The sequence below is a fragment of the Coregonus lavaretus genome (genome assembly GCF_964263955.1).
Source record: "Coregonus lavaretus genome assembly, chromosome: 3".
Taxonomy (NCBI): domain Eukaryota; kingdom Metazoa; phylum Chordata; class Actinopteri; order Salmoniformes; family Salmonidae; genus Coregonus; species Coregonus lavaretus.
This window is the reverse complement of record NC_139990.1, coordinates 26,741,083-26,763,437: the sequence shown is the minus strand read 5'-3', so window position 1 is coordinate 26,763,437 and position 22,355 is coordinate 26,741,083. Positions and strand designations below refer to the sequence as shown.

At 42.0% G+C, this 22,355-nt stretch overlaps 1 protein-coding gene across 2 annotated transcripts; it reads left to right on the top strand.

The window, feature by feature from the left end:
* Positions 1-14,347: 14,347 nt before the first annotated feature.
* On the top strand, positions 14,348-22,039 carry LOC311117551 (inhibitor of growth protein 4-like). Of its 2 annotated transcripts, none has more exons than XM_084157535.1 (8): positions 14,348-14,429; positions 14,909-14,980; positions 15,141-15,307; positions 15,685-15,799; positions 19,579-19,690; positions 19,901-20,045; positions 20,517-20,578; positions 20,738-22,028. In XM_084157535.1, the coding sequence occupies exons 1-8, from the start codon at positions 14,393-14,395 to the stop codon at positions 20,775-20,777; spliced, it is 750 nt and encodes a 249-aa protein (XP_084013661.1). In that variant the 5' UTR covers positions 14,348-14,392; the 3' UTR covers positions 20,778-22,028. The 2 variants fall into 2 exon arrangements, 1 of the variants encoding a protein (XP_084013661.1); XR_014611668.1 differs by having other exon boundaries at positions 14,373-14,429; positions 20,172-20,578; positions 20,738-22,039.
* The last annotated feature ends 316 nt before the right edge of the window (positions 22,040-22,355 follow it).

The following is a 22,355-nucleotide window of genomic DNA, read 5'->3' as shown; positions in this document are numbered from 1 at the left end:
AGAGACAGATGGAGAGAAAGAGAGGGGGAGCTGAGGAGGAAGGAGTGAAGGGGGGAACGCTTTGAGTCATGTTAAGGAGGGGTGAGGCTGAGATGCACAAATTAGTATTCTAGGAGGGAGGGGGAGGGAGGAGGAGGGAGGGAGGAGGAGGGGTGACAGAGGAGGAAGGGGGAAAGGGAGACAGAGGCAGGGAGGGATGCTCGTGGGTCTGCATACAGAAAAAAACATACAGCCATGTTTCTATGTATGGCTCTGTGTGTATGTGTGTGTGTGTGTGTGTGCGTTTGTGTGGCTGGCTGGCTGGCTGGCTCGCTGGTTGCTAGCTGGCTGGCTATGGGTCATTCCATGTATTTGGTTTGTACTTGTGTGTCCGTGTGTGTCCATATGTGTCTGCATATTTGTCCATGCACATCATGTCTGCATATTTATCTATGCACATGCATGCATCACATGTGTGTGTACTCATTACTTCATCACTGAAGCAGGTTAAGGGTCATAGAGAGGTGATCACAAAGAGACATGCCAAGAGAAGGGGCTGATGGATAATCCTATTCTTGGCAATGAGTTGGTCTATCACATGCTGAGTCTCATGGAAGGACACTACTTAGATATTCACTTTGACCTCACTGGTGCCTGAACTATAGTTGAGAGCGAGAGAGAGTTCTAGCTAGGTGGCTAACGTTAGCTAGGCTAGGGGTTAAGGTTAGGGTTAAGGTTACGGTTAGGGGAAGGGTTAGCTAAAAGGGTTAGGGTTAGGGGAAGGGTTAGCTAACATGCTAAGTAGATGCTAAAAAGTAGCTAAAAATTAGTAAATTGTTGAAAAGTTGATAATTAGCTAAAATGCTAAAGTTGTCTGTGATGAGATTCAAACTCGCAACCACCAACCACCCTAATTTATTTTTTGCCTTAAGTAACCATTTGTCTTATGTGGTCCTCTGTAGCTCAGCTGGTAGAGCATGGCGCTTGTAACGCCAAGGTAGTGGGTTCGATCCCCGGGACCACCCATACACAAAAAAAAATGTATGCACGCATGACTGTAAGTCGCTTTGGATAAAAGCGTCTGCTAAATGGCATATTATTATTATTATTATTAACCGTACCAAACATAACATGTCATACTCATTTGAGTGTCCCGGATTTACGTCTAGTCTGAGACCAAGCTGCCCACACACATACTGATATAAAGCCCACAAAAGGCTTATCAGGTTCTAAAGCTTACAGCAAAAACAAATAATGAACAGTCCCACACTCGCGACTTCAGCTTTAATCAATAGGCTCACTTCACCTCCACACAGCCGAAGGTAAAGCATCTGATCTCTGCTGCTCTCTCCCAGGGAAGAGAACTCAGAGACTCTGAGGCTGCGTCCCAAATGGCAATCCAATTCCCTATGGGCCCTGGTCAAAAGTAAAGCTTTAGGAACACTTTCTTAATCCTCCCACTACGCATCATCATTAAAAAACACATTATGTCTCTCCAATGTATTGTAGATTGGAGCTTTGTTATAAGGGCGTCTCTTCCTCGATGACAGAAATGAATGTGATTGGTTAAATTCAGTGCAAATAATGTGATTGGTTAAGTTTAGGCAAGGAATTACAATTGGTTGAGTTTAGGGTTAGTGGTGGTTTAAATTTGCGTAAGTTTGTCATGCATGGCCTTCCAAGCCTCTCTGAGGTCCAAAACTAACTTAATTAATCTGGCGTTGGTAGATGGTGGTAGCGAAATTATGATTGTTCCATTTCCCTCAATGACCATATGTTTGCGGTTTCAGAATTATTTACATTATTCTTATTTCTCTCACACACAGTCATGTTCTTCCCAGACCTGGGTTCAAATACTATTCGAAATCGCCAAATCAATTTTTCTTACCCTTGTTTCACCATCTGGTTGTTCGAGCTGCCCTGATGCATCAACAAAAATAAATACATTTTTCACATAGCATCAGCCCATCAGAAATCAACCGTATGCATGATCGCTCAAAGCATACGGTACTATACATTTCACTATAAGAATAATAGCTCTAAAGAGTCATTCGCACAACTGCCACAGACAGTGTAATAGCCGTAGTGACACTTCAGGTGTTGTGTTGAATACAAGCCCCATGGAACAGTGCACATCTAGAATGAATGTGGTGGCCTTGCCGCTGTTGACAGCCCACTAATCCAAACAGAGAGCACCATTTGGGGCCCCCACCTGTACCGGTTTGTTGCCCTTGGCGACGATCGATTCTTTAGGTGGAATAGGAGCAATTCAGCAGGGTTTTATTTACTCACCGGCTTATTGGCTCGGCAGATGCCGTCACTCATGGCGACTGATATAGACGACTGTGGTTTCATTAGGACACATAAACTGACTCAACCCATTTGGTTAAGCATATTGGGTTAACTGCCTCTCATGGAGATGTCAGTATTTTGCTACCCTGAGATGGAGCTAGCAACCATCTGGTTTAAACTGGTTTCTCAGCTTTGCAACATTTTGAAACCAGTGAGCAATGCGCACTGCCACTTTAGTCTGCTTATTGTGACTTTGTTGTCTGACTGTATCATACCTCCACTGCAAGCATCCACCTTATCGTCAGCACTAGGATTGTTTATTAGAAAATGTGTATTTAAGATGTTGTATTGTGTTGTTTGCTGATTCTAAATAAGAAATTGTCAATTGTAACCCTTCGCTGTTATTCATACTAAATAATGCTCCCAATTGAAAATAAAAATCACTCTCTCTTTCCCCAACAAGGAAGAAGTAAAAGACTGTTACTGTATAACATGTAAAACTGCAACAATGCCCCTATAAATGCATAAGTTGGTATATAGTTTAACTTTTGGGCTAAGGTCATGTTATTCTGGTAGGAAATACAATACTATAGTAACTGAAAATGCCTCGAAAACCACATTCCAAAGGCATTTGGGTCTCCTGAGGGTAGGTCTTCATCCTGGTCAGTTACGGGATTGTCGTGTTCAAGGCTGAGGAGAGAGACGACGTAGAGGAACACAAACTAGGTACAAACGTTTCTCTCTCAGATGGTTCTGAGGTCTGCAGCTCTGATTATTTGTGCTGGGACTGATAAGCAGTTAGGTGTGCTGTATTGGGTTCTGCTCTTAATCTATTGTAGAGATGGCAGGTGGGGCTGGTGGGCATCATATCATTGGCGGATCATTTAAGGACGTAGCGCATTCACCATCTCAGAGTGTTGGTTATGTCAATGTTTTTGAAGGACACTGCTTAGAAACGCCTGAAATGGTCTCTGCCTAGGGCTTCATATTACTATGTCCGCCCCTGAGTGAATGTTATATAAATGTACTATTCAACTCAGCCTTTACTGAACCTGTTTAAGGATTGACAGCAACCTGAATCTATGGGCTCAAATGACAACAAAACATAAACAACGGCGTAAAATCATAATATTTTGGGTTACGATGGGGTTAGACAGTTGTACTTACCAAGCTCATGAGGCATTTATAAGTTATAATGTTTAAGAATCAGTATACAGTATACACTACATGACCAAAAGTATGTGGACACCTTCTCGTCAAACATCTCATTCCAAAATCATGGAGTTGGTCCCCCCTTTGCTTCTATTTCCACTAGATGTTGGAACATTGCTGCAGGGACTTGCTTCCATTCAGCCACAAGAGCATTAGTAAGGTCAGGCACTGATGTTGGGCAATTGGGCCTGGCTCGCAGTTGATGTTCCAATTCATCCCAAAGGTGTTCGATGGGGTTGGGGTTGAGGTCAGGGTTCTGTGCAGGCCAGTCAAGTTCTTCCACACCGATCACGACAAACCATTTTCTGTATGGACCTCGCTTTGTGCACAGGGGCAATGTCATGCTTAAACAGGAAAGGGTCTTCCCCAAACTGTTACAAGCACAGAGTCATCTATATTTTATATATATTTTTTAGCAGAGGCTCTTATCCAGAGCAACATACAGTAGTGAGTTCATAAATTTTCTCGTACTGGTCCCCCGTGGGAATCAAACCCACAACCCTGGCATTGCAAGTGCCATGCTCTACCAACTGAGCCACACAATGTCATTGTATGCTGTAGCGTTAAAATGTCCCTTCACTGGAACTAAGGTGCCTAGCCCGCACCATGAAAATCAGCCCCAGACTAGGGTTGTTGCAGTGACCATATTACCACCACACCAGCAGTCATGAGTCATGACCGCAGTCAAATTCTATGTGACAGTGGAGTTATGGTAATCTCCTTTTATGCACTCTGGACATCCATTAATAGTACCCAACTCGCTAAAGACCTGATGATCTCATCAGGTCACAAATGGCCTGGTACTCAGGGCTCTATTGTCCCTCTAACCACTCTGACATCGATGCAAATGCAATGGAAAATCACATCAAACACTTATCATCAAAACAGTATGTGCTTTTAAAACTCACCTCATTGTGATTGATTAATTTGAAGAAAGATGTTCAACAATAGGTTGAAACTGAGTGGAAAACATGGTTATTGTGGATGTTGTTTCAAAGCCTAACACAATGAAATGGTCAGGGCATTCTAAGATGATGATTAATTCAAAACACCCATATGTATATTAGAGCTTATGTATGCATAAGCATAGGCCTATATATGAATGAGCCCATGGCCGATTAAAAAATAAAAATAAAATAATGATTGTGCCTTTATACAATACATAGCCTACCGCATATTACACATGGCAGAAAAACATGAACAATATATACTGATTTAAGATATCTTTGGTACACAATTGGTGTAGCCTAAATTAAACAAATTCAGATTTAGCCCAAAATTATAGTACATTTGTTTTTGAATAGCCTAGTAATAGTGGCCTCCATTAGCTATTCCAGTGCACGGATGACATGTCTTTTTTTTTGTCTTGCCCCATTCTAAATTGGGCCATTCTAAATTGAAACACATTTTCCATAGTAGTAAAGACGAGATTCCATTGAGAATAGTCTGATGGGTGAAAATATGATCACTTGATGAGAACACAGCGTGTGCAGCCTGAGGCAAGGAACAGAGCGCAAGCTTTTTTTGCGACATTTTCAAATCATCAATAGCCTATAGTTGCATCACACAGCCCATATATCTTTTGATTTCTAAGCCATTCTAAGGTTTGTATCATTCATAACTAAAGTTGCCAAATAACTCTAAATGTAGCGTATAGGACATGATCCATTTTATGCTCAACATGGCCACTTCATATGCGCGCACTCGTTTCGGAATGGGAAAAAAATCCATAATATTTTATTCAACTAAATTCAATTATATTATTCTTACTATAAAATCATATAATATAAAATAATGGCACGGTACTTATAAACATATATTGTCTGCTAAATTAACAAGGTAACATACAGTAGGTCAACTCATATTCTGATCTTCTGAAATACATTTTCTTCATATCCAAATGTTTCTTTAGACCTGCCTAAAATAAATAATGCATTTTTTGTGATGGTGTATATTCAATTGATTTTAAATGTAGATGTTCCAAAGCATCAGAAGCTTGTATGGATGGAGCCTGGAGATGCTAAACTTGTTTATGTTAATTAACGGTCAATTACCGTGAGACAATAATGGGCTGACAAAATTTCATGACCACCACAGCCCTACCCCAGACCATTATTCCTCCTCCACCAAACTTTACAGTTGGCACTATGCATTCAGACAGGTAGCGTTCTCCTGGCATTCGCCAAACCCAGATTTGTCCATATGGTGAAGCATGATTCATCACTCCAGAAAACTTGTTTCCACTGCTCCAGAGTCCAATAGCAGCGAGCTTTACACCACTCCAGCAAATGCTTGGCATTGCGCATGGTGGTCTTAGACTTGTGCGTGGCTGCTCGTCCATGGAAACCCATTTCATGAAGTTCCCGACAAACAGTTATTGTGCTGAGGTTGCTTCCAGAGGCAGTTTGGAACTTGGTAGTGAGTGTTGCAAACGGGGACAGACGACTTGTAACCGCTACAGGCTTCAGCACTTGGTGGTCCCTTTCTGTGAGCTTGTGTGGCCTACCACTTAGTGGCAGAGCCGTTGTTGCTCCTAGACATTTCCACTTCACAATAACAGCACTTACAGTTGACCGGGGCAGCTCTAGCAGGGCAGAAATTTGACGAACTGACTTGTTGGAAAAATGGCATCCTATGACGGTGCCACGTTGAAGGTCACTGAGCTCTTCAGTAAGGCCATTCTACTGCAAATGTTTGTCTATAGAGATTGCATGGCTGTGTGCTCGATTATATACACCTGTCAGCAATTGGTGTGGCTGAAATAGCTGAATCCACTAATTTGAAGTGTATCATTAATTGAAATGACGATTGAACAGCAGTAAATATAACAGATTTTAGCATACTATTTAGGGTCTACTTGTGTGTCAAGAAGCCCTGTACCAAAACTTGTCACGCAAATTATGGGAAGAACACAGCTGCAGTGTTGATATGACCACAGGGTTAGATAGAGCAGCCAAACCACAAAAAATATCAACAACAAAAAATCTATGTGGCAATAACAAAATTATTAATTGGCAAAAAAAAAAAAATTTTTATTGTCATGCACAGTGAAATGTGTTGTTTTACAGGGTCAGCCATAGTACTAAGGTAGGGTTAAGTGTCTTTCTCAATGGCACATCAACTGATTTTTCACCTTGTTAGTTCAGGTATTCAAACCAGTGACCTTTTGGTTACTGGCCCAATGCTCTAACCGCCAGGCTACCTGCCACCACCCCTATCTGGCAGCATAGCTTATTTTTTTCTTATTTTTTAAAATAATTTCTGGAGCAAAAAATACAGATTCAATCCATATAGCTTCATCTATGAATTTCAGAGTGCTTACATTTCTCCAGCCCTATTCCTCCGTTTAGCAAATCAAGTGTCAGGGAGTGCAGTTTGCTGACACTAAAATTCAGGGTTGTGGCTTTAGCACCGGTCATGTTTTTCTTCATGACAAAATAACAGCATATTTCGGAACCAGCTTGGACAGTGAGACATAAGACGTCTGCGAGAGGAAGTGAGATAAAGAGCTAATCTAGTTTAACCTCCGCGAACAAGTGGGCGGCCTGCTTGACACACTGAGGCACAACTGATGAGGATGACGAGTGGCAGTGGGCGCCCAGAGAGAGAAAAAGAGGGAGAGCGAGAGAGAGAGAGAGTGTATTTGTGTGTATGAGTGCCTGCATGTTTGTTCTCTATAATTAAGAGCCTTTCACACTCGTCTGCATGTCATGCAGTGCACATGTCTGTGTTCCTCACTCCTCCGCCTGTTAGTTTGTCAACCCCTCTTCATGTTCACGTTTGTCTCTCTTAGTGATGTGTCTCTGGTGGGTTGAGTGCTTTTGTCCTGATAGGTTGGTCATTCCTTGCATCTCACCTGTGCTGCTACTCACTCAGTGCTTGTGACTTCAAGTTAGAATACGTTTAGGCTACCCTATCCCCAATCAGAATCATTAGGGGACTGAAACATTTCTGATTCTGGATCAGTGGTAGGGGAAACTATTTCCATTTCGACAGGTTCTTTATTGACAGTGAATAATGATGGCGATAGAATACATTACACTGCCACCTATTGATGACATGCACTCAGAGAATCGTTTTGTAATTTTGAAGTGCCACAAATAATAAATAAATGAATATTTAATAAATTAATGAATGGTGTCTTGTCTGCATCCTCTGGCCAAATTATTTCATTCACTCCATCTGGTTGCCTGCCAGCTGTTGAATACATTAGGCTAATGCATATTTCATCTTGTTTGTAACATAACCTACTGAAAGGAAAAAATAGGCCCACAGAAAAGTTATTTTTTTAAAAGTTGAAATAACCAAAATGCAATAGAAAATCTTTATTATGTATTAAATGTATAAAAAACGTAATTTGTTGCGCAAAAAGAAAAAGGATGTCCCTTACTGGGTCACCCCCCCCCCCCCCCCCCCCCAGACTTCATTTCCTGTCTGATCACTGGACTATGGTAGTGTAGCGTATGGATCAGCAGCTCAGACATTACAAATAAAAAAAAAGCTAGATGTAATCCAGGCCCTAAGAATATGTTATGGAGTAGTCAGGACCTCCCTGGTGGCAGCACTGCAGGTAGAGTTGGGAGAGATGCTGTTAAAGTTGAGAAGACAACCAACCATGACATATTGGGTAAATCTTCAAAGACATAAGGTTACACATCTTACAAAAAAGGTACTCCTAGACTGCTGGGAGCATGAATTAAGTCTGAATACAAGTTTTGGGTGGATAGGTAACCGCATGGCGAGAGATGGGACTGTTTGGGAAGGACTGTTTAGTCCCCTGTAGCTCAGTTGGTAGAGCATGGCGCTTGCAACGCCAGGGTTGTGGGTTCGTTTCCCACGGGGGGCCAGTATGAAAATGTATGCACTCACTAACTGTAAGTTGCTCTGGATAAGAGCGTCTGCTAAATGACTAAAAAATGTAAAAATTAGTTCAGCCCTTCTGTGGTTCTTCCTGCTATCCCACCTTGGTTGCTCCCTCAGCCATTGATATACCTAGGGTTGCTTGAGAGGGTAAGAGCTGGTGAGGAAGGAGTAAATCCAGTAAATATTGTAAGTGAACATTTAAGAACACAGTACTATGCTTTTTTGAATATATTCACTGATGAATCAAAGGACCCTAAAACAGGGAGGACAGGTGCAGTTTTTAGTGTTGAAGGGGGCACTGACAAAAAGAGCAACGGATAATTTATCTGTATACACAATGGAGTTGCTGGCCATACTGCACCTTAAAGGGGCTATCAGCAGTTGAAACAATAACAAAGCAAACTCACCGTCCCTGTTTCGGTAAAAAGCTGACGGATAGATCTAGAGAAATGGAACCACTCTCAAATTCATGGACAGAGCTATGGATGCAAGGACTGACTATCCATGATATCAAAATGATAGTTTTAACCATATTTTGAGGCTATATAGTGTTTGTAAACATGTACTTTGATTACTAACAATGGTGTAAACCAAGCTTATATTTTAGGTTCTGATGGGGTACGACAGTTGAACTAAGCTCATGAAGCATTCACGCTGATTGCCCCTTTGAAGTTGGTTGCCAACCGCCATATAAAATCCACAGAAGAAGAAGATTTCAGGGAGTAAGTGTAATTAATTCATACTACAGAATAGTAAGTTGATACACAGCCAATACAGTCGGCATTTACCTATAACATTTGTTTTCAGACTGCCACAATACCAAAGAAGAAGACGATTTCAGGGACTTGGGTTGGGAATCAATGTCAGAAGTGAATGCCGAGTTTGAAACGAGAAGCGCGTGGAGTGGAGTTGGAGAAGAAGAAGAAGAATGGACAACAGTAGTGTTGAAGAATGGAATGAAAAAGAAGAAGTGTTGATAATTGAAGGGGAAGATGATAAGTGTAGCTCAATTGGTAGAGCATGGCGCTTGTAACGCCAGGGTAGTGGGTTCGATCCTCGGGACCACCCATATGTAAAAATGTATGCACACATGACTGTAAGTCGCTTTGGATAAAAGCGCCTGCTAAATGGCATATTATTATTATGATTATATATCGGACAAGCATTTGTTTGTTGTTGGGATGTGATTTTTAGATGAGGATGTTTATCTGGGAGATCCGTTTGGGGTCTCGAAGAGGATGAATTGTATTTTGGAAAAAATGTAATCAGAGTGACCAGGAGTGGGCTTGTCCTGATTAATTGTGTGGAACAGAGGAAGAGGGCAATGGGCCTCACAAGAATCAAGCAACCCGAAGTATCGTGATTTGAACTGCGGAGTAGGGCACCTGTTGAGGGAGTCATCTCTGGGTGTCGATGAAAGTTAAGGAGGAAAACCTTGCGACGAGAATACCAGGTGTGGTTAGTGCTCGTCGCTTGACCTGCAGGATGGATGGAAGAAAGTTTGTCGGTTCTATTGTTTTTTTATGGCGAGCACCTCCCTACGCATGTAAAGCCAGTGATGTAAAGTACTTAAAGTAAAAGTACTTTAAAGTACTACTTAAGTAGTTTGGGGGTATCTGTACTTTACTTCACTATTTATATTTTTGCCTACTTTTACTCCACTACATTCCTGAAGAAAATATGTACTTTTTACTCCCACACATTTTCCCTGACACCCAAAAGTACTTGTTACATTTCGAATGCTGAGGCAGGACAGCAATATGGTCCAATTCACGCACCTATCACTAGAACGCGTTGTCATCCCTACTGCCTCTGATCTGGCGGACTCACTAAACACAAATACTGCGTTTGTAAATGATGTCTGTGTTGGAGTGTGCCCGTCTGTCCTTTATATATATATATATATTTATAGTGCAGTCTCGTTTGCTTAAAATAAGGAATTTGATGTATAGCATTTACTTTTACTTAAGTATGACAATTGAGTACTTTTTTCACCACTGTACTTAAGTACATTTAAAAAAAGATACTTTTAGATTTTACTCAAGTAGTATTTTACTGGGTGACTTTCACTTTGACTTGAGTCATTTTCTATTAAGATATCTTTACTTTTACTCAAGTATGGCAATTCACTACTTTTTCCACCACTGTGTAAAGCTGGGGTATATGAGGTTGCAGTAAGGGCTTTTGTCCCCAAAAAACTACGGTGTACCACGGTGTAAAAAAAAAGGATTTGGCCATGTTTAAAGTTTGTGCAGACGGATGGAGTATACAGAAGATCAGAGTGAAGAGCGGCCATGTGGCAATTGTGGTGGGGATCATGACCCAGAGTGTGTGGAATGCCCTGTAAGGGTGAAGGAGGTTGAGGTGGCAAAAGTTAGGCGGTCCATCGGATCTCTTATGCGGAAGCAATCAAAATAATTGAGAGAACAAGTGATGTTGAAGAAATGGTAGTGGATGGACCACAGCCCATAGTGAAGAGGCATATTTGCCAACCAAGAGAACCAGACATGCTGTATGTAAAGAAAGTGGATTTAATGGCGTTTATTGCAACTGTGGCTCAAGTAGCAAGGAAATCAAAAAAACTGGACATCATTGTGGCTGTGGCAGGACTTCACAGTGGAATATTTACAATGGTTACTGGCGATGGAAGATGATGCCATCCCAGGATCCCGATTCTGTATAGAGACTGTTTTTAACAGATCGAGTAGGGAGCGTTTTGATGAGTGAATTTGGGTAGTTAATGAGTATTTGTTTCCATAATTATTTGTTCGTTTTTTGGGATCCTTTATTTTCATCCCTCACAGTTGGTGGAGGCAATAAAACTTTTTGGATGTAGTCCACCGGAAAACCCCAATGAAGAAGAAGAAGTAGATGATTTCCTGTCTGGAGGAGAGGTTTTGCTTCCACCCGGAGAGCCTCGAAAATGAGAAAGCAAGAAACAGATGTATGTCAGGAGAATTGCAGTATTCTCATAAGGAGACGTGTACTTGGATGACAGAGGAGAAATGGAGGGGAAAAGAGAGGCAGAGGAGGTCTAAGAGAGAGCAAGGAAGACTGTGAGCTTGAGTCTGTAAAAAATGGTGGGAAAAAGGGAGAAGGTTTGTTAAAGAAGAATGGTAGGAAATGTAAGCAAAGTGAGCTGAAGACAGGAGGAGAAATGGAAGTGAATGAGGGTGAAGTATCGGAGGTGGTAGGTGTGGCTAGCACCGAGGGTCAGGATAAAGATGAGTCTGGGACAGTAGGAGTGAGGTTTTTGGAAAAAGTGGACCCTTGCCTTTTGGCTGATCCATTTGTGGTTTCAGGATGGGTGGGAAAAGAGTTGGGTATAGTGGAATCGGTGAGGGTAACCAGAAGTGGTCTAGTGATAATTGTTTGTGTTTCTGTTGGTCAGAGGGAGAAGGCGCTCAGAGTTAAACAAATGGGGGAAAAAAGTATGAATTGTTTTCGCTATCAAGAAAAGGGCGCCATTGAAAGGAGTGATTACTGGGGTAGCAGTAAATGTAAAAGTTGACTAACTGAAGGGGAAGATTCCCGGTGTTTGTGATGCTCATCGTTTGGTGCGACGCAAACAGGGTGGCGAGAGTGGGGAAACAGAAGAGTCATTGTCTGTTCTTTTGAGTTTTAAAGTTGAGTCTTTGCCTGACAAAGTGAAGTTAGGACATATACAGTGGGGGGGAAAAGTATTTAGTCAGCCACCAATTGTGCAAGTTCTCCCACTTAAAAAGATGAGAGAGGCCTGTAATTTTCATCATAGGTACACGTCAACTATGACAGACAAATTGAGAAACAATTTCCAGAAAATCACATTGTAGGATTTTTTATGAATTTATTTGCAAATTATGGTGGAAAATAAGTATTTGGTCACCTACAAACAAGCAAGATTTCTGGCTCTCACAGACCTGTAACTTCTTCTTTAAGAGGCTCCTCTGTCCTCCACTCGTTACCTGTATTAATGGCACCTGTTTGAACTTGTTATCAGTATAAAAGACACCTGTCCACAACCTCAAACAGTCACACTCCAAACTCCACTATGGCCAAGACCAAAGAGCTGTCAAAGGACACCAGAAACAAAATTGTAGACCTGCACCAGGCTGGGAAGACTGAATCTGCAATAGGTAAGCAGCTTGGTTTGAAGAAATCAACTATGGGAGCAATTATTAGGAAATGGAAGACATACAAGACCACTGATAATCTCCCTCGATCTGGGGCTCCACGCAAGATCTTACCCCGTGGGGTCAAAATGATCACAAGAACGGTGAGCAAAAATCCCAGAACCACACGGGGGGACCTAGTGAATGACCTGCAGAGAGCTGGGACCAAAGTAACAAAGCCTACCATCAGTAACACACTACGCTGCCAGGGACTCAAATCCTGCAGTGCCAGACGTGTCCCCCTGCTTAAGCCAGTACATGTCCAGGCCCTTCTGAAGTTTGATAGAGTGCATTTGGATTATCCAGAAGAGGATTGGGAGAATGTCATATGGTCAGATGAAACCAAAATATAACTTTTTGGTAAAAACTCAACTCGTCGTGTTTGGAGGACAAAGAATGCTGAGTTGCATCCAAAGAACACCATACCTACTGTGAAGCATGTGGGTGGAAACATCATGCTTTGGGGCTGTTTTTCTGCAAAGGGACCAGGACGACTGATCCGTGTAAAGGAAAGAATGAATGGGGCCATGTATCGTGATATTTTGAGTGAAAACCTCCTTCCATCAGCAAGGGCATTGAAGATGAAACGTGGCTGGGTCTTTCAGCATGATAATGATCCCAAACACACCGCCCGGGCAACGAAGGAGTGGCTTCGTAAGAAGCATTTCAAGGTCCTGGAGTGGCCTAGCCAGTCTCCAGATCTCAACCCCATAGAAAATCTTTGGAGGGAGTTGAAAGTCCGTGTTGCCCAGCGACAGCCCCAAAACATCACTGCTCTAGAGGAGATCTGCATGGAGGAATGGGCCAAAATACCAGCAACAGTGTGTGAAAACCTTGTGAAGACTTACAGAAAACGTTTGACCTGTGTCATTGCCAACAAAGGGTATATAACAATGTATTGAAAAACTTTTGTTATTGACCAAATACTTATTTTCCACCATAATGAGCAAATAAAATCATTAAAAATCCTACAATGTGATTTTCTGGAGAAAAAAAATCTCATTTTGTCTGTCATAGTTGACGTGTACCTATGATGAAAATTACAGGCCTCTCTCATCTTTTTAAGTGGGAGAACTTGCACAATTGGTGGCTGACTAAATACTTTTTTTACCCACTGTAAGTTATCCTGTACGAGCTTATGTGCCGAATACATTACGATGTAACAGGTTTCAAACTTATGGGCATGTGGCAGCAGTGTGTAGGAGGGAGGTTCCAAGGTGTGAGAAGTGTGCAGAAGGGCATGAGACAAAGGAATGTGTAGCATTGGGGAAAGTAGTGGCATGTATTGTAGGGGTGCCCATGGGGCTGGGGATCAGAGAGGCAGGTTGAGGTTTCCAGGGTAAGAGTAGTGAAGAAGTTGTCATATGCTGAGGCAATTAAGAAAGTAGAGGAAGATGGGTCAAGGGGGAGGAGTGGTGAGAGTAGTAGATATGTACCAGTACAGAGGGATAGGCCGACAAGTGATATATGTTTCAGTAAGATTTGATTTTTAGCATTTATAGCAATGGTTATTAATTGTACTGCAGAGATGGAACATAAGTCGAAGAAAATTGAGGTTGTGGTGGCAGCTGCAGAGAGGTATTTGGGTGTGCGAGACTTGACATCAGAAGAGTTACAGGTAGTGTTAAGTGGTGATGTCCGATCATTTCAGGTTGAGGGCATGAGGTAGGAATAAATATATTTAAATAGTGGAGTAGGGTGGTGTTAATTATTAATAATATTTTTGAATTTGTGAGTGTAGTGTTAGATGGTAGGGTATTTCTTTATTTTATTTTTCAAGCAAAATATAAGGGACTCCAGTCTAGTAGGTGGCGGTAATGCAACAAATTGGATGCCAACCGCCGTTAAACCTCATCTAAGAAGAAGAAGAAGACCCTTTATTTATTATTTTCAAGATGGCAGCAGGAATGTACTTGGAACACTACCTTGACAGTAAGATAGTTTTCTTATATTCATGAAATAATTTATCATCCTACTAAAGATTGTGTAATATGTGTTGTGTGTATTTGTTTTACATGCACGCATAGCTACTCCCAGTACCAGCACCTGAGCTTGAGGAGACGAGAAGCCCAGTTACTGTTTCAGCTAACGTTATTCCCATGAAAAGTCCAGAGCGAGGGACAAAGAGCACACGATAAAGCTAGCTCGCTTGCTAATCTAGCTAGCAAAACAGTGCACAAATGTACCATTATTAATAGATTCTAAATTACTTTGTTGTATTGTAGGGTTCTATTCAGTGGTATACCTACGTTTACTACTATACATATTTATAGGCCAGCATTGATCATTTTAGTAACGTTACCTAACACACATAATAAGCTAGCTATGTTGCAGCCCACTGATGATACTGCTGTATTTGAATTGAAACCGATATATAACTTAGTGTACTGTACAACACCATGTTTTTCTAGGTATAGAAAACCTGCCATTTGAGCTACAGAGGAATTTCACTCTTATGAGAGACCTGGACACACGGACTGAGGGTGAGACTCTCACACAGATCTGATATTATCATTGTTGTTGTTATCACAACAGGTAAATAGCAAACACTTATCCAGAGTGTCAAAAGTCAGTGTGCATGTAGCCCATGTGATGGTTGTAACCACAACTTACTATAAATCAATTCATCTCTCTTTCTCTCAGATCTGAAAGGGCAGATAGACTCTTTGGCTCGTGAGTACACGTCAAATGCACACACCCTCTCCTCTGAGCAGAAGCTCTCCCTGCTCCGGCAGATCCAGCAGTCATATGGCAAGTGTAAAGAGTTTGGAGATGACAAGGTACAGCTGGCCATGCAGACCTATGAGATGGTGAGTAAAACTTTAGGATGGTTACAGTAGATTGAGAATAGGAGTGCTGCTTGGGGTCCATACTAGTAGTGAGGAAAGGAAAGGTTGTCTTTGGAGAGAGGGTTACCCTTGCCTGCCTGTGAACATGCACTGTAGAATAATTTGTTGTTTGTACCTCAGGTTGCAGGTAAACCTTACATAGTTAAAGATATGTTATATTCTCAATTAGCATGTTTGATGCAGCTGGAAATGTTGAATAGTACACATTTTGATGTTGAGCAGCAGTGGACACACTTTTTTTCTTCCACTGTGATTAGTTAGCCTAGAAAAGCTGTGATGTTGAGTAATTTCTATGTGATGTTTCAGTCAGTGTTCTGTTATTCATTGTGACCCCTCAGGTGGACAAACACATCCGCAGGCTGGACACAGACCTGGCCCGCTTCGAGGCAGACCTGAAGGAGAAAAAGATTGAGAGCACCGATTATGATTCGACCTCCAGCAAGGGAAACAAGAGTAAGTTCTGTTCGGACACTTTGTGCTCATTTTAATTTGGTTCTGTAGCTTTAACCCACATGTGACTTTTTAGTGTTGTCTCACACAAACAACAACATTTAAGCCTATAGATAGCTGTGAATCGCAACAAATAATCTGCTCAGACCCCAACCAAGGAGCATCAAAAGTCGTGCTATAAATTCTCAGACAACACAAAAATTCATTGATGCCCTTCCAGACTCCTTCTGCCTACCCAAGGACGTCAGAGGACAAAAATCAGTTAACCACTTAACTGAGGAACTCAATTTAACCTTGCGCAATACCCTAGATGCAGTTGCACCCCTAAAAACGAAAAACATTTGTCATAAGAAACTAGCTCCCTGGTATACAGAAAATACCCGAGCTTTGAAGCAAGCTTCCAGGAAATTGGAACGGAAATGGCGCCACACCAAACTGGAAGTCTTCCGACTAGCTTGGAAAGACAGTACCGTGCAGTACCGAAGAGCCCTCACTGCTGCTCGATCATCCTACTTTTCCAACTTAATCGAGGAAAATAAGAACAATCCAAAATTTCTTTTTGATACTGTTGCAAAGCTAACTAAAAAGCAGCATTCCCCAAGAGAGGATGGCTTTCACTTCAGCAGTGATAAATTCATGAACTTCTTTGAGGAAAAGATCATGACCATTAGAAAGCAAATTACGGACTCCTCTTTGAATCTGCGTATTCCTCCAGGGCTTAGCTGTCCTGGATCTGCACAGCTCTGCGAGGGCCTGGGATCGGGAGAGACACTTAAGTGTTTTAGTACTATATCTCTTGACACAATGATGAAAATAATCATGGCCTCTAAACCTTCAAGCTGCATACTGGATCCTATTCCTACTAAACTGCTGAAGGAGCTGCTTCCTGTGCTTGGCCCTCCTATGTTGAACATAATAAACAGCTCTCTATCCACCGGATGTGTACCAAACTCACTAAAAGTGGCAGTGATAAAGCCTCTCTTGAAAAAGCCAAACCTTGACCCGGAAAATATAAAAAACTATCGGCCTATATCGAATCTTCCATTCCTCTCAAAAATTTTAGAAAAAGCTGTTGCGCAGCAACTCACTGCCTTTCTGAAGACAAACAATGTATACGAAATGCTTCAGTCTGGTTTTAGACCCCATCATAGCACTGAGACTGCACTTGTGAAGGTGGTAAATGACCTTTTAATGGCGTCAGACCGAGGCTCTGCATCTGTCCTCGTGCTACTAGACCTTAGTGCTGCCTTTGACACCATCGATCACCACATTCTTTTGGAGAGACTGGAAACCCAAATTGGTCTACACGGACAAGTTCTGGCCTGGTTTAGATCCTACCTGTCGGAAAGATATCAGTTTGTCTCTGTGAATGGTCTGTCCTCCGACAAATCAACTGTACATTTCGGTGTTCCTCAAGGTTCCGTTTTAGGACCACTATTGTTTTCACTATATATTTTACCTCTTGGGGATGTTATTCGAAAACATAATGTTAACTTTCACTGCTATGCGGATGACACACAGCTGTACATTTCAATGAAGCATGGTGAAGCCCCAAAATTGCCCTCGCTAGAAGCCTGTGTTTCAGACATAAGGAAGTGGATGGCTGAAAACTTTTTACTTTTAAACTCTGACAAAACAGAGATGCTTGTTCTAGGTCCCAAGAAACAAAGAGATCTTCTGTTAAATCTGACAATTCATCTTGATGGTTGTAAAGTCGTCTCAAATAAAACTGTGAAGGACCTAGGCGTTACTCTTGACCCTGATCTCTCTTTTGACGAACATATCAAGACTGTTTCAAGGACAGCTTTTTTCCATCTACGTAACATTGCAAAAATCAGAAATTTTCTGTCCAAAAATGATGCAGAAAAATTAATCCATGCATTTGTTACTTCTAGGTTAGACTACTGCAATGCTCTATTTTCCGGCTACCCGGATAAAGCACTAAATAAACTTCAGTTAGTGCTAAATACGGCTGCTAGAATCCTGACTAGAACCAAGAAATTTGATCATATTACTCCAGTGCTAGCTTCCCTACACTGGCTTCCTGTTAAGGCAAGGGCTGATTTCAAGGTTTTACTGTTAACCTATAAAGCGTTACATGGGCTTGCTCCTACCTATCTTTCCGAGTTGGTCCTGCCGTACATACCAATACGTACGCTACGGTCACAAGACGCAGGCCTCCTAATTGTCCCTAGAATTTCTAAGCAAACAGCGGGAGGCAGGGCTTTCTCCTATAGATCTCCATTTTTATGGAACAGTCTGCCTACCCATGTGAGAGACGCAGACTCAGTCTCAACCTTTAAGTCTTTACTGAAGACTTATCTCTTCAGTAGGTCATATGATTGAGTGTAGTCTGGCCCAGGAGTGTGAAGGTGAACGGAAAGGCTGGAGCAACGAACAGCCCTTGCTGTCTCTGCCAGGCCGGTTCCCCTCTCCGCTGGGGTTCTCTGCCTCTAACCCTGTTGCAGGGGCTGAGTCACTGGCTTGCTGGTGCTCTTTCATGCCGTCCCTGGGAGGGGTGCGTCACTTGAGTGGGTTGAGTTACTGACGTGATCTTCCTGTCTGGGTTGGCGCCCCCCCCTTGGTTTGTGCTGTGGTGGAGACCTCTGTGGGCTATACTCGGCCTTGTCTCAGGATTGTAAGTTGGTGGTTGGGGATATCCCTCTAGTGGTGCGGGGGCTGTGCTTTGGCGGAGTGGGTGGGGTTATATCCTTCCTGTTTGGCCCTGTCCGGGGGTTTCTTCGGATGGGGCCACAGTGTCTCCGGACCGCTCCTGTCTCAGCCTCCAGTATTTATGCTGCAGTAGTTTATGTGTCGGGGGGCTGGGGTTAGTTGGTTATACCTGGAGTACTTCTCCTGTCTTATCCAGTGTCCTGTGTGAATTTAAGTATGCTCTCTCTAATTCTCTCGTTCTCTCTTTCTCTCTGAGAACCTGAGCCCTAGGACCATACGTCAGGACTACCGGGCATGATGACACCTTGCTGTCCCCAGTCCGCCTGGCCTTGCTGCTATTCCAGTTTCAACTGTTCTGCCTGCGGCTACGAAACCCCTACCTGTCCCAGACCTGCTGTTTTCAACTCTTAATGATCGGCTATGAAAAGCCAACTGAGAGACCTGAGCCCTAGGACCATACGTCGGGACTACCGGCCGTGGTGACTCCTTGCTGTCCCCAGTCCGCCTGGCCTTGCTGCTATTCCAGTTTAAACTGTTCTGCCTGCGGTTATGGAACCCCTACCTGTCCCAGACCTGCTGTTTTCAAACTCTTAATGATCGGCTATGAAAAGCCAACTGAGATTTATTCCTGATTATTATTTGACCATGCTTGTCACTTATGAACATTTTTGAACATCTTGGCATGGTTCTGTTATAATCTCCACCCGGCACAGCCAGAAGAGGACTGGCCACCCCTCATAGCCTGGTTCCTCTCTAGGTTTCTTCCTAGGTTTTCGCCTTTCTAGGGAGTTTTTCCTAGCCACCGTGCTTCTACACCTGCATTACTAGCTGTTTGGGGTTTTAGGCTGGGTTTCTGTACAGCACTTCGAGATATTAGCTGATGTAAGAAGGGCTATATAAAATAAAATTGATTGATTGATTGAATTGGGCCGTGTTCATAATGGCATGCAATGGAAAATGTTTTACAAAAATGAGCTTATTCTTATTGGACAAGTCCAATTAGTCCCTCCCTATATCAGTCTATTTTCTTCTGTTTAGTGCTTAATGAACACGACCCAGGCAAGCTCCATATGTGTCCATAGCCTGAAGAGTTTTGCGTCTTTTTTCAGGTGAGCTCAGGGGGCCAAAAGAGAAGAAGGTGGCTCGCACAAGGTTAAAGGTGAAGTCAGACGACGACTGCAGCCCCAAGAGCGGACAGAAGAAAGTCAAAATAACACAACCGTATGTACAATTAAAACATACTGTAAGCTGATTCTTTGGACCAGATATAAGCTAGACTGCAAATTCTCATCTCCACTCCAATAACCCCCTGAACCTAACCGAAATGTGCTGTTCTGGTCTTCTCTCACTGTACCTTACAACAGTCTCTGATACAGTACATCTCTTCCTCTCAGTATTAATTCCCATTGTCCTCCCTTGTTGTGTCCTTAGGCCTGAGTTCACAGCCCCTACAGTGAACTTTGGGAACGTCCACCCCTCGGACGTGCTGGACATGCCCGTGGACCCCAACGAGCCCACCTACTGCCTGTGTCACCAAGTGTCCTACGGAGAGATGATCGGCTGTGACAACACAGACGTGAGTCTACAGCTTTCTGCCATTGGTAATCTAGTGGTACATGAGCACTAGGTCCAGAGTTGGGGTCAGTTCCTTTTCAATTCAGGAAGGAAACTGACATTCTAATTCCCTTTTTTTTCCTCATAGAGAGAAGCAATGACATCACTTCCTGAGATGATGGACTTGAAATGAACCCCAACCCTGATTGGGTCAACTATTCACTATGAGCCAAATCCTAACCTGAAATCTGGACACTAGAATGTTCCTACATAAAATACCACATTGACATGAATGTGTGATTTCACGAAGAAGTCTGAGTTATAAATGAGAGATGGCGTTGAATGTTTGGCACAATGTTTGGTAAAACCTAAATAAAGGCTAGTTCCTTTTGGTCCATTTTGACCAAGATAAACCCACTAGTGACCAAGAGAATCCCTATACTAATGGAATAATACTAATCAGAATGTACTGTGTGTGTTGGTCTCATTGCAGTGCTCCATTGAGTGGTTCCACTTTGCCTGCGTTGGGTTGACGACAAAACCCAGAGGAAAATGGTAAGTCAAAGAAGAGATGGAAATCTGGAATTTAGGATCAGAAAATAAGGATGTTTCTCCTGTAACAGAAGAGATCAACTCACTGAATGTACATTCCTCTCTCTCTCTATTTCTCTCTCTCCCTCACCCTCTTTTCTCTCTATCATTTCCTTCCCCCAGGTACTGTCCAAGGTGTACTCAGGAGAGGAAGAAAAAATAAACCCAGAGAATCATAACCAACAATCATAACCCTAGAGGGATGTAGAGTTTACAAAGGAGGGTTCAGTGTTTGTATTGGAACATGGGAAACCCTCCATAAACAATAACATAGACTCTGCGGGTCATGTTTAATAGGTCACACTGTTGCAAATTGTTTTGATACGCAAAACCAAAATGAGCATTTCCTATTGGACCAAGTCTCCTTTTTCAGTCCGTGTTCTTTCGTTCAGTGTCTAATGGTACTTCCAGTCTGCTATCCTGTATACCTCTCTTTGTTAAACAGAAAGAAGGACATTTGACGGAGGTGTAGTTACAGCTGTTAGCCTAATTGATGTTCCCCAATCATTACTATTATATTGTTTTTTTATTGTTGAACTTTTTGATGGTTGCTTTAATGCTTATTTATGCAGAGTACTATAGGGACGTATACCCTGTCATGAAGCCACTCAGTTGTTTCATGACAGACTGTAACAGCGACTCGTACTGGATGCTTTTATACTGAACACTATTCAGCCCTGATCACACCGATCACATGTAACAACTATTTTATTCTCCAACTATTCTCTATATTCTCACAGGTTATTTCCATATCAGACTTTTGGGGGACAAAAAAGAAAGTGGATTGATTAAGCAGAGTCGTTGATTTAGCTAGATTGTCGATTTGACTGAAACGAGTGTGCATATCTAGCGGGGAGAAAGCACAGATCTAGATGTGCTAGTTCAGAATGCGGTCGGAAGCAAACTGGACAATTTCTCTCACACATTCACTTAAACAGAAATCACCTGAATTGCAGGTTGTTTGCACAAAAGAGTTGGAATTAGTGAACTGGAAAAGGAAGTGAGTAACAAAGTCTAGATGGTAAAGCTTTCAAAATATATATTTTCAGATATATGGACATTTTGATAGGCCCCATCTCAAATCATTCAACAATGCCCTGTATATTTCTATTAGGAAGAGGCATTTCTTTGACTGGCTGTGCTTTATGAAGAAGCCTTCCATATTGATCAGTACTGTAATAACTTGAATAACCATTTACATGTACAAGTATCCAGAATGACTGGCTACGTTGCTCAGTATGGTTTGACTGGTGCCTCAAGAATATTATTTCATTTAGGTAAAATGTTAAACTAATTAAAATGTATTTTGATGCTATGACTTTTTGTATTCTGACTGTAATTGAATACTGTACTTCAAAACATTGGGTGTTGTTTTTGATGTTATCCATTCTTAAGGAATAAAGCAACAACAACAAAAATTTGAGTAAAATGACATTTCTCATTTCTATAAGTTTTTTAAACATCATGAGCTTAGTAGGTGTATTCCTGTTTATTTCCTACTTGTAATCATTTTCAGCCTAGTGTATGAGATGTCTGACAAAGATGGACATTTTTGTTCGCATGGATAGTATTGACAGAATATCAATGTGAAGTCAACAGTTCATCACTCTGATATGTTCTTTCCTTCTACACTGTTATTTAGGTAGACATCAAATAACTTCATAAATCCAACATTGTACACTGCTGGCCCATTCGCTAAGTATTACATCTCCAGTGCAGTGTTCAGTCTGGCCACAAGGTG

Coding starts and splice junctions, on each gene's coding strand:
- LOC311117551 (XM_084157535.1), top strand. CDS start 14,393: ATGGCAGCAGGAATGTACTTGGAACACTACCTTGACA. Junction 15,308..15,684: donor CCATGCAGACCTATGAGATG/GTGAGTAAAACT, acceptor GTGACCCCTCAG/GTGGACAAACACATCCGCAG. Junction 20,579..20,737: donor ACAAAACCCAGAGGAAAATG/GTAAGTCAAAGA, acceptor TCCTTCCCCCAG/GTACTGTCCAAGGTGTACTC.